This window comes from Ranitomeya variabilis, chromosome 2 (genome assembly GCF_051348905.1).
Source record: "Ranitomeya variabilis isolate aRanVar5 chromosome 2, aRanVar5.hap1, whole genome shotgun sequence".
Taxonomy (NCBI): Eukaryota; Metazoa; Chordata; class Amphibia; order Anura; family Dendrobatidae; genus Ranitomeya; species Ranitomeya variabilis.
The window spans coordinates 578,636,727-578,655,535 of NC_135233.1; the positions used below are offsets into that span (position 1 = coordinate 578,636,727).

General features: G+C 46.1%; 1 protein-coding gene across 6 annotated transcripts in view; it reads left to right on the top strand.

The window, feature by feature from the left end:
- The window catches only part of CPNE2 (copine 2), an 85,924-nt gene that overhangs the window by 18,018 nt on the left and 49,097 nt on the right, over positions 1-18,809 (top strand). The window contains exons 1-3 of one of the 6 annotated variants that reach the window (XM_077288345.1): positions 1,229-1,247; positions 1,942-2,070; positions 9,611-9,801. In XM_077288345.1, the coding sequence (XP_077144460.1) occupies positions 9,634-9,801 (168 nt within the window). In that variant the 5' untranslated portion in view covers positions 1,229-1,247; positions 1,942-2,070; positions 9,611-9,633. Of the gene's footprint in view, positions 1-1,228; positions 1,248-1,941; positions 2,271-7,315; positions 7,384-9,610; positions 9,802-12,551; positions 12,667-18,809 lie in introns of those variants that run through there. The other 5 variants (XM_077288344.1, XM_077288343.1, XM_077288341.1 and 2 more) reach the window with 5 other exon arrangements.

Sequence of the window (18,809 nt, forward strand, 5' to 3'; positions counted from 1 at the left end):
TTCCCATTGACTTCTATTGTAAAGTACAGAGAGAGTCTTCAAACTGGAAAGCCCCTGAAGAATGATCTGGTCACTTCATTTAACCATTTCGTGTCTTTGGAAATGTGAAGTGGTTAAATAACCTTAATCATAGCCATAATCGTTTCTACATTGTTCATTCTTTGAACCTTTTACTTAGCATCTTGTGCGCATACCCTAATAGTAACCATGATGTTGTCACCATGCTTCCAGAAGTAGCCAAGGCTAGCACACAGCTGGAAAGGACATTAGTAGAACACCTTTAGTCGCGTTTGACTATTGTATATTGGTTCCGTGTGATGAATAAACCAAAGACAAGTCAGGTCTGAAGCAAGTAGTCATTACTCCCTGTGTTACACCCCAGCAAATTTCCATCTAGAAAATTACATATGACTGGAGTGTGTGTAATTTTTCCATTGCATCATTGGATTACACCGTTAAGTCTTGATGTTTCCCCAAGGATAACTGCGTACTTCCTTGCCCCGGTCCGACGTGCTCAGTGTTCAGCCATCACAAGGCTCTAGAGACGGACGGTGAGTGCAGGTAATAGGTCAGCTGCTCTACGGACACCTTGAATGTCCGGACCTCACGCTGACCTCCTGACCCGAAGTCAACAGCCTTATATTTGCCTTTTTCTGCAGAAACAGCGCCACCTTATCTATAGGGATTGTCTGGTATTGCAACCCAGCTCCTGCCAGCGCTCGTCCCACAGGATTTTGCAGCCTTCCTGAATGACCTTATCATGTGGATCATCTCACGTCCGGGCTTTTAATACCCTGCCCCCCATATTTCGTGAGACGCATGTAAGACTAGACTTCTCCCTTATGACTTGCTACTCGCAGATCAATAAGTGGTTTAATCCCAGTAAACACATCAGTGACGAGTTACTTTGCAGGATGGTGAAATTTACTTTAAAACCTTTGGAGACCATTACATCAAATAAAATAGTCACGAGCCGACGCCGTAGTGTTCTACAGGATAGGAATAGTTTTGTGACCTTGTATCTTTTTGTATTGGGCCCTAGAGCATCCATAAAGGAAAAAAGAAAGTTCTTGTCTGGGAAACAAAACGGGATGAGCAGTTGTGGATGACCCATTTAAAGGGGCTGGCTGGCACCTTTTTTTAGAGAAATGTTGAGTCCCTCATCTAGTAGCCGGAGTCAAGAGCAGCTATAAGGAGATTCTTGTCCTGGAGGACCAAACATGTACACACAGTACAGTGATTTTGGTGTAAGTTGTGAAATGCTTCATTTGCCCTGTGGAGGCGCTGTGGGGAAAGTGAATAGTTTCCCTAGCAATCCCCTAGAGATTGCTGCTGAATACCGTGCAGGGTGGCTCGTTATAATGTCTAGACTATGCAAAATATACAAGGGCAAGTAAAGGTTATGGAAACTATGTAATCTGCATAATGGGAATAATCGCCAGTGCTCACATAAAAAGGGGGGATAATGTGGCTGATAAAGAGAGAGTGAGTGTGTGTATATATGTAATATATAATATGTATGTATTTATTATTATTATTATTATTATTAATATTAATAAATGTGCCAGGATGTTTACAAATATTGATTGTGAAACATAACAATAATTACTACTACATAGAATATCACACAGTGCCTTGAAAAATACATTTAAATTTGTGGGTTTAACATGAAAAAAATGTGGAAAATTTCACTGGGTATGAATACTTTTTCAAGGCACTGTCTATCAAATATTTTTTTTATGTAGATGTTCGCCCTATAATCAAGGATCTACGTAATTGTTTCTTTTTCTACAGCCAAATGGCAATACTAAAATAGTCAGCAACTTGATGTTAGATGAGTAAAGTAGCCTCCGTTCTGTATTTGCCACATAGTCCTTATTCAGTGTGAAGTCTGATGTTACTCTATGACCCATATCTGTTTGTCTTTACTGTATATTGTAGCGATACGTCAAGCATTGACCAGACAGGAACATTGCTCTCTGCCAAATCTGAGGTCATCCATAGAACGTCCACTCCATAAGATTCCGAGAAAGTGCAGAAGGAAGAAGACCTATTCCTGAAGGAGCCAAGGCAAGGTTACAGCAGCTCCATCTCCAGAGGGACTAATGACCCGGTTAGAGATGGAGGTGGTGAAGGAGCCATTGTGTGGATCCGGGGCAGAGATGGTTCAGATTTGTAAGATTGATGTGCAGTGAGATCGGAGCCCCAGTGCTGCGCTGCACTAAGGGCCTAACAAAGGGGGACAGTGACTATTAGGACTGCAGATGCCGGTATGTAGCATGATTGCAGCGTGCTCCGTATTACTCATGAAAGCAAACAGTTTGAGAAATAAGATGCAGCAAGAGCTTGAAATTTTTGTTTTTTTTCACACTTTTGTTACAAACGATCCGTTAGCGCTCCTGATAAATCTGTGTTACAGTGGATCTTTCACCAGGTATCACAATATATAAATGGCATATGTTATTAAAAGATCTCCAAGATCAGATGATACTGGTGGACTTACTATGAAAATCCATTTTGTGATGGCTGTATAAGTCTACGTTCACATTTGCGGTCTGCGCCGCAGCGTCGGGCGCCGCAGCGTCGCCGCATGCGTCACCGCATGCGTCATGCGCCCCTATATTTAACATGGGGGCGCATGGACATGCGTCGCACTTGCGTTTTGCGCCGCATGCGTCCCTGCGGCGCCCGCGTCCGGGCGCAGAGGACGCAGCAAGTTGCATTTTTGCTGCGTCCAAAATCAATGAAAAAAAGGACGCATGCGGCGCAAAACGCAGCGTTGTGCATGCGTTTTGCTGCGTTTTTGTTTGCGTTGTGCGTTGCGGCGCCGACGCTGCGGCGCACAACGCAAATGTGAACGTAGCCTAATACTTTTTTAAAGTTAGCTAACTCTTTCACCTAGCCTGATTGACAGATCATCGGTGCACCTCTTGCTGTGGAGTTTCCAGCTAGACAGCTCTCAGTTTCCCCAATCCCTGCTGCATCTCCTCCCACTTATACTGATGGGCTGCTCCTCAGGGTCCCTCCTCCCTGCTGCTGCATCTCCTCCCACCTATACTGATCGGCTGCTCCTCAGGGTCCCTCCTCCCTGCTGCTGTATCTCCTCCCACCTATACTCATTGGCTGCTCCTCAGGGTCCCTCCTCCCTGCTGCTGCATCTCCTCCCACCTATACTGATGGGCTGCTCCTCAGGGTCCCTCCTCCTTGCTGCTGTATCTCCTCCCACCTATACTCATTGGCAGCTCCTCAGGGTCCCTCCTCCCTGCTGCTGCATCTCCTCCCACCTATACTGATGGGCTGCTCCTCAGGGTCCCTCCTCCTTGCTGCTGTATCTCAAACCTATACTCATTGGCAGCTCCTCAGGGTCCCTCCTCCCTGCTGCTGCATCTCCTCCCACCTATACTGATGGGCTGCTTCTCAGGGTCCCTCCTCCTTGCTGATGTATCTCCTCCCACCTATACTCATTGGCAGCTCCTCAGGGTCCCTCCTCCCTGCTGCTGCATCTCCTCCCACCTATACTGATGGGCTGCTCCTCAGGGTTCCTCCTCCCTGCTGCTGTATCTCCTCCCACCTATACTCATTGGAAGCTCCTCAGGGTCCCTCCTGCCTGCTGCTGCATCTCCTCCCACCTATACTGATGGGCTGCTCCTCAGGGTCCCTCCTCCCTGCTGCTGTATCTCCTCCCACCTATACTGATGGGCTGCTCCTCAGGGTCCCTCCTCCCTGCTGGTGCATCTCACAAAATTAGAATATCATCAAAAAGTTAATTTATTTCAGTTCTTAAATACAAAAAGTGGACCTCATATATTATATATAGTCATTACAGAATGATCTATTTCACGTGTTTATTTCTGTTCATGATTATGGCTTACAGCCAATGAAAACCCAAAAGTCATTATCTCAGTAAATTAGAATACTTTATAACACCAGCTTGAAAAAATGATTTTAAAATCCGAAATTTTGGCTTACTGAAATGTGTGTTCAGTAAATGCACTCAATACTTGGTCGGGGCTCCTTTTGCATCAATTACTGCATCAATGCGGCGTGGCATCGAGGCGATCAGCCTGTAGCACTGCTGAGATGTTATGGAAGCCCAGGTTGCTTTGATAGCAGCCTTCAGCTCTTCTGCATTGCTGGGTCTAGTGTCTCTCATCTTCCTCTTGACAATACCCTATAGATTCTCTATGGGGTTAAGGTCAGGCGAGTTTGCTGCCAATCAAGCACAGTGATACTGTTGTTTGTAAACCAGGTATTGGTACTTTTGGCAGCGTGGACAGGTGCCAAGTCCTGCTGGACAATGAAATGTCCATCTCCAAAAAGCTTGTCTGCAGAGGGAAGCATGAAGTGCTCTAAAATTTCCTGGTAGTTGGCTGCGCTGACTTTGGTCTTGATAAAACACCGTGACCTACACCAGCAGGTGACATGGCTCTTCAAACCATCACTGACTGTGGAAACTTCACACTAGACCTCCAGGTGCTTGGATTGTGGCCTCTCCACTCTTCCTCCAGACTCTGAGACCTTGATTTCCAAGGTCTAGCCTTACTTGGCTGCTTGCCAAAAAAGTCGTCCATATTCATAAGCTCTGAATATTCCTACCCACACCACTGGCAGCCTTCTGTATGCACTGTGCATAGGCAGAAAGCTGCCAATCAGTGGTGTGGGTGGGGTTATATCGGGCTCAACATTCTGAACACTGCTAGATCTGTAGCAGAGCAAACGGGACTTTTATAAAAATGACAGTGAGCAGCCCAGTAATTGACACATCGCTGGAATCAGGTTCTCTGTCCCTACAAAATGCTCTCAGATGGGGTAGCAAAAAACAAATTCCCCTTGAAATTAATCTATATATGCACAAAATAAAGAAACACACCTCCGCACTGCTGACATGTGAAAACACCAAAACAGCAAACTTCCAACCAACACCCTTACAGTTGCGACGGCTCTGCAAATCCTCCACACCACAAAATACAGGGGTGCTGCCTCCAGGAAAAAAGGGAACAAAATCCAACAACGAAAATAGAAAAACAGGAGCGCACTTACCCTGGTGGGATTGACATCACTTTATTAGGACATAATAAAACACGAACAGCAGGGAGGGATAAAGTCAGCTGCGGACAATGGCCGTTTCGTGCTGCACTGCAGGACCCGTTGAAGTGCAGTGCAGCACGAAACGGCCGTTGTCCGCAGCTGACTTTATCCCTCCCTGCTGTTCGTGTTTTATTATGTCCTAATAAAGTGATGTCAATCCCACCAGGGTAAGTGCGCTCCTGTTTTTCTATTTTTCGTTGTTTAATCTATATATGCATCTTGCACCAAATTCTTTTGGGATAAAAATGTGTCTTGGCTGGGATAGCGCACTGGTTCCAATTGGTGCTTGTCTGCTGCGGCACTGGACATCCAGCAGTCAGCGCACCACCAGGTGTGCTCTGCTAGTCGGACATCCCCTTTAAGGCAGCAGATTTTTTTTTCCCCTTTTAATACATATATCTTTATTTTGTCATACTAAGGAAATGACACTGCAATACTAGAGATCACAGGCAGCGAATCAATGTGGATTGATCCTTTTCCTTGTGATAATATAATGCTTTTCTGTAAGTGAAGGCGGTCAGTAGGTAACGCAGCGCGTCCCCCGAGATGAACGACAATGAAAAGGAACTGTTATAGGATTTTCACAAGGACATGTTGTCCTGTTCAGACGAGGCATCTGGGGAATCCTTGCACGTTTGTATCTGCAGCAAGGTGATGTAGCAGAGCTGAACAATCCTGGGGGTCTGCCTCATTGCTCTGCATCATGATGATGCTCTTATATAGGGTCACCCAAATAATAATCCTTTGAAGTAGATATTTCTGACGCAAAAAAAAAATGTGACCCTGAAAAAAAGTCAAGTGCATAATTGACACCAATTGGAATTGATTTAGGAGTTTAAGTTTTTTTTAATATACCGTAATCTGCATATAATAAGGGCAAAACTGGGATAGTTAGATAACCGAGGTAGGGCAAAAGGCCAGTCTAAAGAAATGCATTTTTAGGACACGTTGAAAACTCTGGACATTGAGGATTAATTGAATTTTCCTAGGTAATGCATTCCAGAGAATTGGAGCAGCACATGAGAAGTGTTGGAGATGGAAGTGGGAGGTTTGGATTATTGAGGATGTTAGTCTTAGGTCATTAGCAGAACGGAGGGTGGTAGACGGAGACGAGTGAGAAGATATAGATTGGTGCTGAACATGGAGCGCTTTGTGGGTGAGAGTGATAAGATTATATTGAAATCTGTAGCAGATGGGTAACCAGTGCAATGACTGACACAGGGTGGAGGCATCAGTGTAGAGGCTGGGGAGGAATGTGATCCTGGCTGCTGCATTCACGACAGATTGGAGAGAGGAGAGTTTAGTAAAGGTACCTTCACACGAAACGACGCTGCAGCGATAGCGACAACGATGCCGATCGCTGCAGCGTCGCTGTTTGATCGCTGGAGAGCTGTCACACAGACCGCTCTCCAGCGACCAACGATGCCGAGGTCCCCGGGTAACCAGGGTAAACATCGGGTTGCTAAGCGCAGGGCCGCGCTTAGTAACCCGATGTTTACCCTGGTTACCAGCGTAAAATGTAAAAAAAACAAACAGTACATACTTACATTCGCGTCCCCTGGCGTCCGCTTCCTGCACTGACTGACTGACTGAGCGCCGGCAGTAGCAGGGCGGTGACGTCACCGCTGTGCTGTGCTTTCACTTTCACTTTGCGGCGCTCAGTCAGTGTGGGAAGCAGACGGCGGGGGATGCGAATGTAAGTATGTGCTGTTTGTTTTTTTACATTTTACACTGGTAACCAGGGTAAACATCGGGTTACTAAGCGCGGCCCTGCGCTTAGTAACCCGATGTTTACCCTGGTTACCAGTGTAAAATATCGCTGGTATCGTTGCTTTTGCTGTCAAACACAACGATACACGGCGATCGGACGACCAAATAAAGTTCTGAACTTTATTCAGCGACATCACAGCAGGATCCTGATCGCTGCTGCGTGTCAAACTAAACGATATCGCTAGCCAGGACGCTGCAACGTCACAGATCGCTAGCGATATCGTTACAAAGTCGTTTCGTGTGAAGGTACCTTAAGAGGGAGACTGATTAGTAGAGAGTTACAATAGTCCAGACGAGAATGAATAAGCGACAGGAAGAGTTTCTTCAGAGTCAAAGCTAAGAAAAAGTCCAATACTAGAGATGTTTTTAAGGTGTAGATGACATGAGCAAGTGATCAGGTGTGGGGAGTGAAGGAAGATCTGAGTGATATATGACCCCAAGACAGCGGGCGTGGTACTGGGGAGTAATGGTGGAACCACAGGGAGATGACATTCTGGAAAGACAAGCGGAGAGAGGAAACACAAGGTCAGTCTTTGACAGGTTCAGTTTTAGATACAGTACAGGGTGGACGTGATGTTAGAGACCATGAACAATCACTGGTATTTTGTAGTAGTGCAGGGGTGATGTCAGGAGACGATGTGTATAGCTGGGCGTCCTCAGCATTATTCTAGTGATAGGCCATTACTTACTAAGGTGGGAAACCCCATTAATGCAGTCCTATGTAAAACCCTTTTTGTGCACCACTCTCAACCTGAAAGGTTTGATAACAGGGATCAATAGATTACATTCAGTAGTACAGCAAATTAAGATAACATGGGCATGCTGGCACTTGTAGTGACATAACAGCCAAAGAGCAACAGATTGCTGGACTATATTAATATTCATATGTGGATTGCTCCTCAACTGTGTATGATGGAGGTGGGGTGCCCCTTTATACAGACGGCCTTATCTATGTGTCTTCTGTAGGATGGAGGTGGGGTGCCCCTTTATACAGACGGCCTTATCTATGAGTCTTCTGTAGGATGGAGGTGGGGTGCCCCTTTATACAGACTGCTTTATCTATGGGTCTCTTGTAGGATGGAGGTGGGGTGCCCCTTTATACAGACGGCCTTATCTATGGGTCTTCTGTAGGATGGAGGTGGGTGCCCCTTTATACAGACGGCCTTATCTATGGGTCTTCTGTAGGATGGAGGTGGGGTGCCCCTTTATATAGACAGCCTTATCTATGGGTCTTTTGTAGGATGGAGGTGGGGTGCTCTTTATACAGATAGCCTTATCTTATGCGTCTTCTGTAGGATGGAGGTGGGGTGCCCCTTTATACAGATAGCCTTATCTATGCGTCTCGTGTAGGATGGAGGTGGGGTGCCCCTTTATACAGACGGCCTTACCTATGTGTCTTCTGTAGGATGGGGGTGGTGTGCCCCTTTATACAGACGGCCTTATCTATGGGTCTCTTGTAGGATGGGGTGGGGTGCCCCTTTATACAGACGGCCTTATCTATGCATCTCTTGTAGGATGGAGATGGGGTGCCGCTTTATACTGATGGCCTTATCTGTGTGTTTTCTGTAGGATGGGGGTGGGGTGTCCCTTTATACAGATGGCCTTATCTATGCGTCTCGTGTAGGATGGAGGTGGGGTGCCACTTTATACAGATAGCCTTATCTATATGTCTCTTGTAGGATGGAGGTGGGGCGCGCCTTTATACAGACGGCCTTATCTATGCATCTATTGTAGGATGGAGGTGGGGCGCCCCTTTATACAGATGGCCTTATTTATGCGTCTCTTGTAGGATGGAGGTGAGGTGCCCCTTTATATGGGTGGCCTTGTCTTGTGTAGGATGGAGGTGGGGTGCCCCTTTATACAGATGGCCTTATCTATGCGTCTCTTGTAGGATGGAGGTGAGGTGCCTCTTTATATGGGTTGCCTTGTCTTCTGTAGGATGGAGGTGGGGTGCCCCTTTATATGGGTGGCCTTGTCTTCTGTAGGATGGAGGTGGTGTGCCCCTTTATACAGATGGCCTTATCTAGGCGTCTCTTGTAGGATGGAGGTGGGGCGCCCCTTTATACAGACAGCCTTATCTATGCATCTATTGTAGGATGGAGGTGGGGCGCCCCTTTATACGGATGGCCTTGTCTTCTGTATGATGGAGGTGGGGTGCCCCTTTATACAGATGGCCTTATCTATGTGTCTCTTGTAGGATGGAGGTGGGGCGCCCCGCCCCTTTATACAGACAGCCTTATCTATGCATCTATTGTAGGATGGAGGTGGGGGTCCCCTTTATTCAGATGGCCTTGTCTGCTGTATGATGGAGGTGGGGTGCCCCTTTATACAGATGGCCTTATCTATGCTTCTCTTGTAGGATGGAGGTGAGGTGCCCCTTTATACGGATGGCCTTGTCTTCTGTAGGATGGAGGTGGGGTTCCCCTTTATAAGGATGGCCTTGTCTTCTTTAGGATGGAGGTGGGGTGGCCCTTTATACGGATGGCCTTGTCTTCTGTAGGATGGAGGTGGGGTGCCCCTTTATACAGATGGCCTTGTCTTCGGTAGGATGGAGTTGAGGTGCCCCTTTATACGGATGGCCTTGTCTTCTGTAGGATGGAGGTGGGGTGCCCCTTTATACAGATGGCCTTGTCTTCGGTAGGATGGAGTTGAGGTGCCCCTTTATACGGATGGCCTTGTCTTCTGTAGGATGGAGGTGGGGTGCCCCTTTATACAGATGCCCATGTCCTGACCTGTCTCTTCTTCCTTTCAGATTGCCGTGCTCGGCTGCCCCCCATGGCGTACACTTACAGCTCCTCGTCTGCCGCCCCGGTGGGATCCCAATACTGCGTGTGCAGAGTGGAACTTTCTGTCTCCTGCCAAAACCTCCTGGATCGGGACGTTGCCTCCAAATCTGACCCCTTCTGCGTCTTATTGCTGGAAGTAAACGAGAAATGGACTGAGGTACCGTAATAAATGCGTCATGCGTCCATTATAGAGCGCCGGGGAATTATCGATCACGGGTCATACACGGTCTCATTGCTCCATCACATGAGAGGCAGTGAGTGGCCATAAGCCGAGCGTCCCCGAGGATCACAAGGTCACCTTATCATTCACTTTCCCTGAGCTCAGGAAATAGATTTCCTGTTTTTTTGCTTTATAATCTCGTCGGGTTCACGAGGTTATGGCCGTACTGTAAATGCTCATGTAACATGACAAGGTGAGCTCATATAGGCGCTGTCCCGTATTCCCCTTATATAGGGCTTATGGACTCCTATGGGATGTCTTATGAGAACGAGCCTCGCTCTGGAGGACTTAACGCTTTCATTTGGTATTTGATGCTGATAATGAAAAATTAGAAGCCAGACCTATAGCGATCAGATGATCACTGGGATCAGTTTTTGATGATAACTTGTCTAATTTTCCTTGTAATAAATTATAATGTTTTGTAAGAGTTTAAAGGACCCCGCACACGTGCGGAATTTAGCAGGACCGGATGATCGTCTCGGTAATGGAGGTCTCGCTACTCTTCCCTGAGAAATGTTGGGAAAAAACAAGGAATGTTGAATTTAAAATGTAACTGACAATCCGGGAGAACTTGCAGTAGAATGTCTGTTTCTGGCTCCTCCCCCTCCATAGAACATTACAAGCACCAACTGTCATCTCCTATCTCCATGATGGCAAAATCTGTAATTACTAAAGAAAGATTTTACGTGGATTTAGGGGAAGAATCAAACTAGGACGAGGAGCGCAACACAATGCTCGGACTGGCTGTCGGGTCGGCCAGTCCAAGGATTGCATCGTGATCCTCGTCTGAGTTATACGGCCGTCCGGCTCTTTTAAAGGATCAGTCCTGGACAAGAAAGTGGATTTCTCTGATAAGATCCATTACACAGTTGCTTATTATCACATGTATTATTGATTTATGAATAGTGATGAGCGAATGTGCTCGGATAAGCATCTGCCAGAGGTGTCTGTCTACAGAACACGTGAAGGGGTCGCTTTCCGCTTATTCGACTGACAACTATCTCACATGTTTGCCCAGCTTTAAAGGGAGTTCCTCGTCAGAAAGTGACTTATTGTTTAAATCAGGTTTTGTGTTACGTTACATGTATTTTTCCAAAAACATTTGATTTTTTTTTTTTTTATATTACAATCTTTATTTTTTAAAATCCCACAAAATTAGTAATCCTGAAATTTCAACACTGGCCACTAGCTTTTTTTTTTTTTTTTTTTTTTAGACTTTTCAGAGATTTCAGCAGTCTCATTATTAGCAGAGCCGTGCTTACAGTAGATAACACAGGATCCACCAGTCACAATAGGTGATGTCACGGCTCACCTCCTCCTCCTCCTCCTCCTCCTCCTCCTGTGCAATGACTGATAACACCTCTATATACATGTTTTTATAATCGTGGACATCCCATTTAAGGTACCTTCACACGAAGCGACGCTGCAGCGATAGCGACAACGATGCCGATCGCTGCAGCGTCGCTGTTTGATCGCTGGAGAGCTGTCACACAGACCGCTCTCCAGCGACCAACGATGCCGAGGTCCCCGGGTAACCAGGGTAAACATCGGGTTGCTAAGCGCAGGGCCGTGCTTAGTAACCCGATGTTTACCCTGGTTACCAGCGTAAAAGTAAAAAAAACAAACAGTACATACTCACCTGCGCGTCCCCCAGCGTCTGCTTCCTGACACTGACTGAGCTCCGGCCCTAACAGCACAGCGGTGACGTCACCGCTGTGCTTTCACTTTCACTTTAGGGCCGGCGCTCAGTAAGTGTCAGGAAGCAGACGCTGGGGGACGCGCAGGTGAGTATGTACTGTTTGTTTTTTTTACTTTTACGCTGGTAACCAGGGTAAACATCGGGTTACTAAGCGCGGCCCTGCGCTTGGTAACCCGATGTTTACCCTGGTTACCAGTGTAAAACATCGCTGGTATCGTTGCTTTTGCTTTCAAACACAACGATACACGGCGATCGGACGACCAAATAAAGTTCTGAACTTTATCCAGCGACATCACAGCAGGATCCTGATCGCTGCTGCATGTCAAACTAAACGATATCGCTAGCGAGGACGCTGCAACGTCACGGATCGCTAGCGATATCGTTACAAAGTCGTTTCGTGTGAAGGTACCTTTAGGGTATACATCGGGATTTGCCAAAATGTAGCCAAGAGCACGAATCAGGTGGCCCTGGATGAGCAGATTCTACTCAGGCTGGGGAGTATTTGGATACGTCCATCTTGTTTTTTAACTTTCCCTCCGAGACACCTTGTGTAGTCACAGGATGTTCCGAGCACAGCGGCGTCCTCCGGACATGGCGAGGATGGAGACTCTCCAAATGCCCTATTTACTTACAGTTTTTCTTAACACAAGTTATTATGAAAATTCGGCCCCCCGCGTGCCATCTGCTGTGGAAAAATAGGTCATTGCCATATTCTGAGCCAAGTAACCCCTTGATGATGGCAGTTTACCCCGGATTCCTTTTCTTTGCTCGCCCCTTCATCCCGGGTAGTGGCAAAATGGAAAAAAAGGAGAACAAGCCGTTCCAGTGTTGGCGAAATAACGCTGGAGATCAGGCTGCTAATCTATCGCGTGGGCAGTTTTTTTTTTTTTTTCTCGCACAGAATAGTACAGTAAATTAAGGCAGCGGGACCATTTACCCGCACAGTGGGGCTAATTTTATGGTAATTTTTTTTTTTTTCCTTCTAAAGTTTCTTTATGGCTAAAAGTGCAGCAAACGGTGACCTTTATAAATCCGTCTCTAATGGAAGCAGCGGGAGCTCTTCTGGTGCCTCGAAAAGTATTTTCACCGCTCCGAAAGAAAAGGCGAGTGTTTGTAATATGCAGAACGAGCGCCGCGTAATAACAGTCTTTATGTCTATTTGTAGCACATTGTCTGCGGTGCCTGGATCGTACTGGTGAGCCGTCCCTCCCTCCGCTCCCCGAGCCCCGATTTCCAATTAATTGACACGTCTGTGATGTTCATTTACTCCACAAAATGCGAAATGTCATTTTCTTTATTACTTTTTTATTATTTTATTCCCAATTTTTTTTTTTTTTATTATATAAACGCCAACATGTTCTTTACTGGAGGGAGAGTTAAAGATCACCGGATAAAAAGAATGAAATGTGTGATTACCAAAGAGTGCGGCTAATAATGGGGTCGGCTCATCATTACATATGCCCAAGTAAGTGCACCCTTATAGGGGTTGTCTCAAGTCTGGAAGTTATCCTCAGTCCATATCAGAGGGGGTTCCAGCGCAGGGACCCCCACCAATCCTAAGAACTTCCCATGCGAAAAGAACCGTAGCAACTCAGCCACAAAGTGGAGACCCCTTAATGTCACAGAGTGGGGCAGAAAAGTCACCAACGCACTGCTGACTCCATAACTGCAGTCCTCTGGTATAACATTCCCTTTTTGGAAGTGCATCTGAACAGCAAGGTGGATTGCTGTTGAGGGGAGATAGAGAGAAAAAAAAAAATCTATAAATCTTCAGCACAGCGAGTGTGAGCGAGCTGAGTGTGACCTGAGCGTAAGTGTGAACGGCGGTAAGTGTGTGACTTGTGATCCAGTGACTTTGGAATCAGGGAGTTTCCAAGGGAGGAATTGCTTCTGTTTTTTTTTTTTTTTTTTTAATTAATACCTTGTATTTATTTTTAATTAACGTTTCTGTGTGGTGCAATCCCCATTAAGAAATGTGCTCCACAATTGTTAATTCCATCCAGTGCACATCTTGCCACATGTATGCAGTCCTTGACCAGCCGGTCGAGGGTGCATACTGCTGTGCGAGATGTGAGCACATTGTGCATTTGGAAACCCAGATACTGGATCTAAATGTGCAGCTGGCAACACTGAGATCCATAGACAATATGGAGAGGAGTCTTCTGCTCACAGAGCAGACGCTCAATGGGATAGATGAGGAGGGGGATGGTAGGATGGAGCTGCAGGACAGTGTGGCAGTTAGCTGGGTGACAGATAGAAGGCGGGGTAGAGGGAAGAGTGCTAGGGAGGCTAGTCCTGATCTGGCACACCCCAATAAGTTTGCCAAGTTGGCAGATGAGGGGGGTGCCAGTACAGGGGTAGCACTGCTGCAGCCAGGCATGTCCTCTGAAAGCCGGAGGAGTGACTGCTCCAGTAAGGAGGGAAAAAGGAGAGCAGGGCAGGCCAGACAGGTGCTGGTAGTGGGGGACTCAATTATTAGGGGAACAGATAGGGCAATCTGTCACAAAGACAGGGATCGTCGGACAGTGTGCTGCCTACCTGGCGCTCAAGTCCGACACATCGCTGATCGGGTGGACAGATTACTGGGAGGGGCTGGTGAGGACCCAGCGGTCATGGTGCACATTGGCACAAATGACAAAGTTAGAGGTAGGTGGAAGGTCCTTAAAGATGATTTCAGGGAATTAGGCTGCAAGCTGAAAGCAAGGACCCCCAACGTGGTATTTTCCGAAATACTGCCTGTGCCACGCCAGAGAGGCAACGGGAGATTAGGGAGGTTAATAAGTGGCTCAAGAATTGGTGTAGGAAGTAGGGGTTTGGGTTCCTGCAGAACTGGGCCGACTTCTCAGTTGGCTACAGGCTCTACGCTAGGGACGGGCTGCACCTCAATGGGGAAGGTGCAGCTGTGCTGGGGGAGAAAATGGTTAGAAGGTTGGAGGAGTGTTTAAACTAGGGATTGGGGGGGAGGGTATTCATTTTATAGGAGGGGAAGATAGTGCAGATAGAGACCTGGGCACAAATAAGGAAGTTGGGGGTGGCGGTGGCATGGGGGGGTGGGGTTAGAACAGTTAGTAATTTAAGAAAGAATAGAGGTACAGAGAGTAACATCAAGTGCATGTATACTAATGCCAGAAGCCTCGCCAACAAAATGGACGAATTAGAACTAATTTTGTTGGAGCATAATTATGACATGGTGGGGATATCTGAGACGTGGCTGGATGAGAGCCATGACTGGGCTGTTAACTTGCAGGGCTATAGCCTGTTCAGAAATGACCGTACAGATAAGCGAGGGGGAGGGGTGTGTCTATATGTAAAATCTTCCTTAAAACCCATCCTGCGTGATAATATAGGTGAATTTAATGAAAATGTAGAGTCCCTGTGGGTGGAGATAAGGGGAGGGGGAAAAAATAATAAATTACTGATAGGGGTTTGTTATAAATCTCCAAAACTAATGGAAGCAATGGAGAATATCCTCGTAAAGCAAATAGATGAAGCTGCGACTCAAGGAGAAGTCATTATTATGGGGGACTTCAACTACCCTGAAATAGATTGGGGAACAGAAACCTGCAGTTCCAGCAAAGGTAATCGGTTTTTGACAACTATGAGAGACAATTACCTTTCACAACTGGTTCAGGACCCAACAAGGAGGGGGGCACTGCTAGACCTAATATTAACCAACAGGCCAGACCGCATATCAAATATAAGGGTTGGGGGTCACTTGGGGAATAGTGATCACAAAATAATAAGTTTTCACGTAACCTTTAATAAGATGGGTAGTAGGGGGGTGACAAGGACACTAAACTTCAGGAGGGCAAATTTCCAACTGATAAGAGAGGATCTTGGTGCAATTAACTGGGACGATATCCTGAGACACAAAAATACACAAAGAAAATGGGAGACATTTATTAGCATCCTGGATAGGACCTGTGCACAGTATATACCATATGGGAATAAACATACTAGAAATAGGAGGAAACCAATATGGCTAAATAGAGCTGTAAGGGGCGCAATAAGGGACAAAAAGAAAGCATTTAGAGAATTAAAGGAAGTAGGTAGTGAGGAGGCATTAAATAAATACAGAAAATTAAATAAATTCTGTAAAAAGCAAATCAAGGCAGCAAAGATTGAGACAGAGAGACTCATTGCCAGAGAGAGTAAAAATAATCCCAAAATATTCTTTAACTATATAAATAGTAAGAAACTAAAAAATGACAGTGTTGGCCCCCTTAAAAATAGTCTGGGTGAAATGGTGGATGAGGATGAGGAAAAAGCCAATATGCTAAATGACTTTTTTTCATCAGTATTTACAAAAGAAAATCCCATGGCAGACAAAATGACTAGTGATAAAAATTCCCCATTAAATGTCACCTGCTTAACCCAGCAGAAGTACGGCGGCGTCTAAAAATAACTAAAATTGACAAATCTCCGGGCCCGGATGGGATACACCCCCGAGTACTGCAGGAACTAAGTACAGTCATTGATAGACCATTATTTTTAATCTTTAAAGACTCCATAATAACAGGGTCTGTACCACAGGACTGGCGTATAGCAAATGTGGTGCCAATATTCAAAAAAGGGGCAAAAACTGAACTCGGTAATTATAGGCCAGTAAGCTTAACCTCTACTGTGGGTAAAATCCTGGAGGGCATTCTAAGGGATGCTATGCTGGAGTATCTGAAGAGGAATAACCTCATGACCCAGTATCAGCACGGGTTTACTAGGGACCGTTCATGTCAGACTAATTTGATCAGCTTCTATGAAGAGGTAAGTTCCGGACTGGACCAAGGGAACCCAGTGGATGTAGTATATATGGACTTTTCCAAAGCTTTTGATACGGTGCCACACAAAAGGTTGTTACATAAAATGAGAATAATGGGGATAGGGGAAAATATGTGCAAGTGGGTTGAGAGCTGGCTCAGGGATAGGAAACAAAGGGTGGTTATTAATGGAGCACACTCGGACTGGGTCACGGTTAGCAGTGGGGTACCACAGGGGTCAGTATTGGGCCCTCTTCTTTTTAACATATTTATTAATGACCTTGTAGGGGGCATTCAGAGTAGAATTTCAATATTTGCAGATGACACAAAACTCTGCAGGGTAATCAATACAGGGGAGGACAATTTTATATTACAGGATGATTTATGTAAACTAGAAGCTTGGGCTGATAAATGGCAAATGAGCTTTAATGGGGATAAATGTAAGGTCATGCACTTGGGTAGAAGTAATAAGATGTATAACTATGTGCTTAATTCTAAAACTCTGGGCAAAACCGTCAATGAAAAAGACCTGGGTGTATGGGTGGATGACAAACTCATATTCAGTGGCCAGTGTCAGGCAGCTGCTACAAAGGCAAATAAAATAATGGGATGTATTAAAAGAGGCATAGATGCTCATGAGGAGAACATAATTTTACCTCTATACAAGTCACTAGTTCGACCACACTTAGAATACTGTGCACAGTTCTGGTCTCCGGTGTATAAGAAAGACATAGCTGAACTGGAGCGGGTGCAGAGAAGAGCGACCAAGGTTATTAGAGGACTGGGGGGTCTGCAATACCAAGATAGGTTATTACACTTGGGGCTATTTAGTTTGGAAAAACGAAGACTAAGGGGTGATCTTATTTTAATGTATAAATATATGAGGGGACAGTACAAAGACCTTTCTGATGATCTTTTTAATCATAGACCTGAGACAGGGACAAGGGGGCATCCTCTACGTCTTGAGGAAAGAAGGTTTAAGCATAATAACAGACGCGGATTCTTTACTGTAAGAGCAGTGAGACTATGGAACTCTCTGCCGTATGATGTTGTAATGAGTGATTCATTAATTCAATTTAAGAGGGGACTGGATACCTTTCTGGAAAAGTATAATGTTACAGGGTATATACACTAGATTCCTTGATAAGGCGTTGATCCAGGGAACTAGTCTGATTGCCGTATGTGGAGTCGGGAAGGAATTTTTTTCCCCATGGTGGAGTTACTCTTTGCCACATGGGGTTTTTTTGCCTTCCCCTGGATCAACATGTTAGGGCATGCTAGGCTATGGGTTGAACTAGATGGACTTACAGTCTTCCTTCAACCTTAATAACTATGTAACTATGTAACATCAGCACAAGCACTGTGCCCCCACCAGGAGCTTCATAGCTGAGCAGCTGCATGCAGCCTTACATTACCAAGCACAATGCTGAGCGTCGGGTTGAGTGGTGTAAAGCCGCCATCACTGGACTCTGGAGCAAACGTGTTCTGTGCAATGACGGATCACACTTCTGTAACTGGTATCTGATGGAGGAGTCTGGGTTTGGTTGACCACCAGGAGAACGTTACCCCCTGATTGCATTATTATTATTTATTTATATAGCACCATTGATTCCATGGTGCTGTACATGAGACGGGGTTACATACAAATTACAGATATCACTTACAGTAAGCAAACTAACAATTACAGACTGATACAGAGGGGTGACGACCCTGCCCTTGCGGGCTTACATTCTACAGGATGGTGGGGATGGAGACAATAGGTTGAGGGTTGTAGGAGCTCCGGTGTTGGTGAGGCGGTAGCTTCATTAGTGGTGAGGAGGCAGCAGGGTCCGTGAAAGCTGTAAGCTGAAGAGGTGGGTTTTCAGGTTCCGTCTGAAGGATCCGAATGTGGTTGATAGTCGGACGTGTTGGGGCAAAGAATTCCAGAGGATGGGGATATTCTGGAGAAGTCTTGGAGGCGGTTGGGTGAGGAGCGGATAAGTGTGGAGGAGAGAAGGAAGTCTTGGGAGGACCGGAGATTACGTGAGGGAAGATATCGGGAGATTAGTTCAGAGATATATGGAGGAGACAGGAGATACGTCGCACTCTGCCATGAACGAGAGGGGCGACCATGTCAATAGCTGATGCGAGAGTGGCATTGTAGAAAGCAGTGGCACTGTCTGTATCGTGGAGTGAGGATATGGATGCCAGTGGTAGAATAAAGCCAGAGAGCGTATGGTTGTCTAGGTGTGCGAGGTTTCTGCGGGGGTGCGCATGTTGCTGGACATGAGTGACCGGTGAGGAGGACAGGGATGAGAAAGTGAGCAGATGGTGGTCGGATAGAGGGAGAGGGGAGGTGGTGAAGTTAGATAGAGAGCAGAGACTGGTGAAGACCAGGTCTAGGGTATGTCCGTCTGTGTGGGTGGCTGCGGAGGACCACTGAGTAAGTCCAAAAGATGAAGTAAGGGACAGAAGTTTGGAGACTGTTGACAGAGGGGTATCAGTGGGGATGT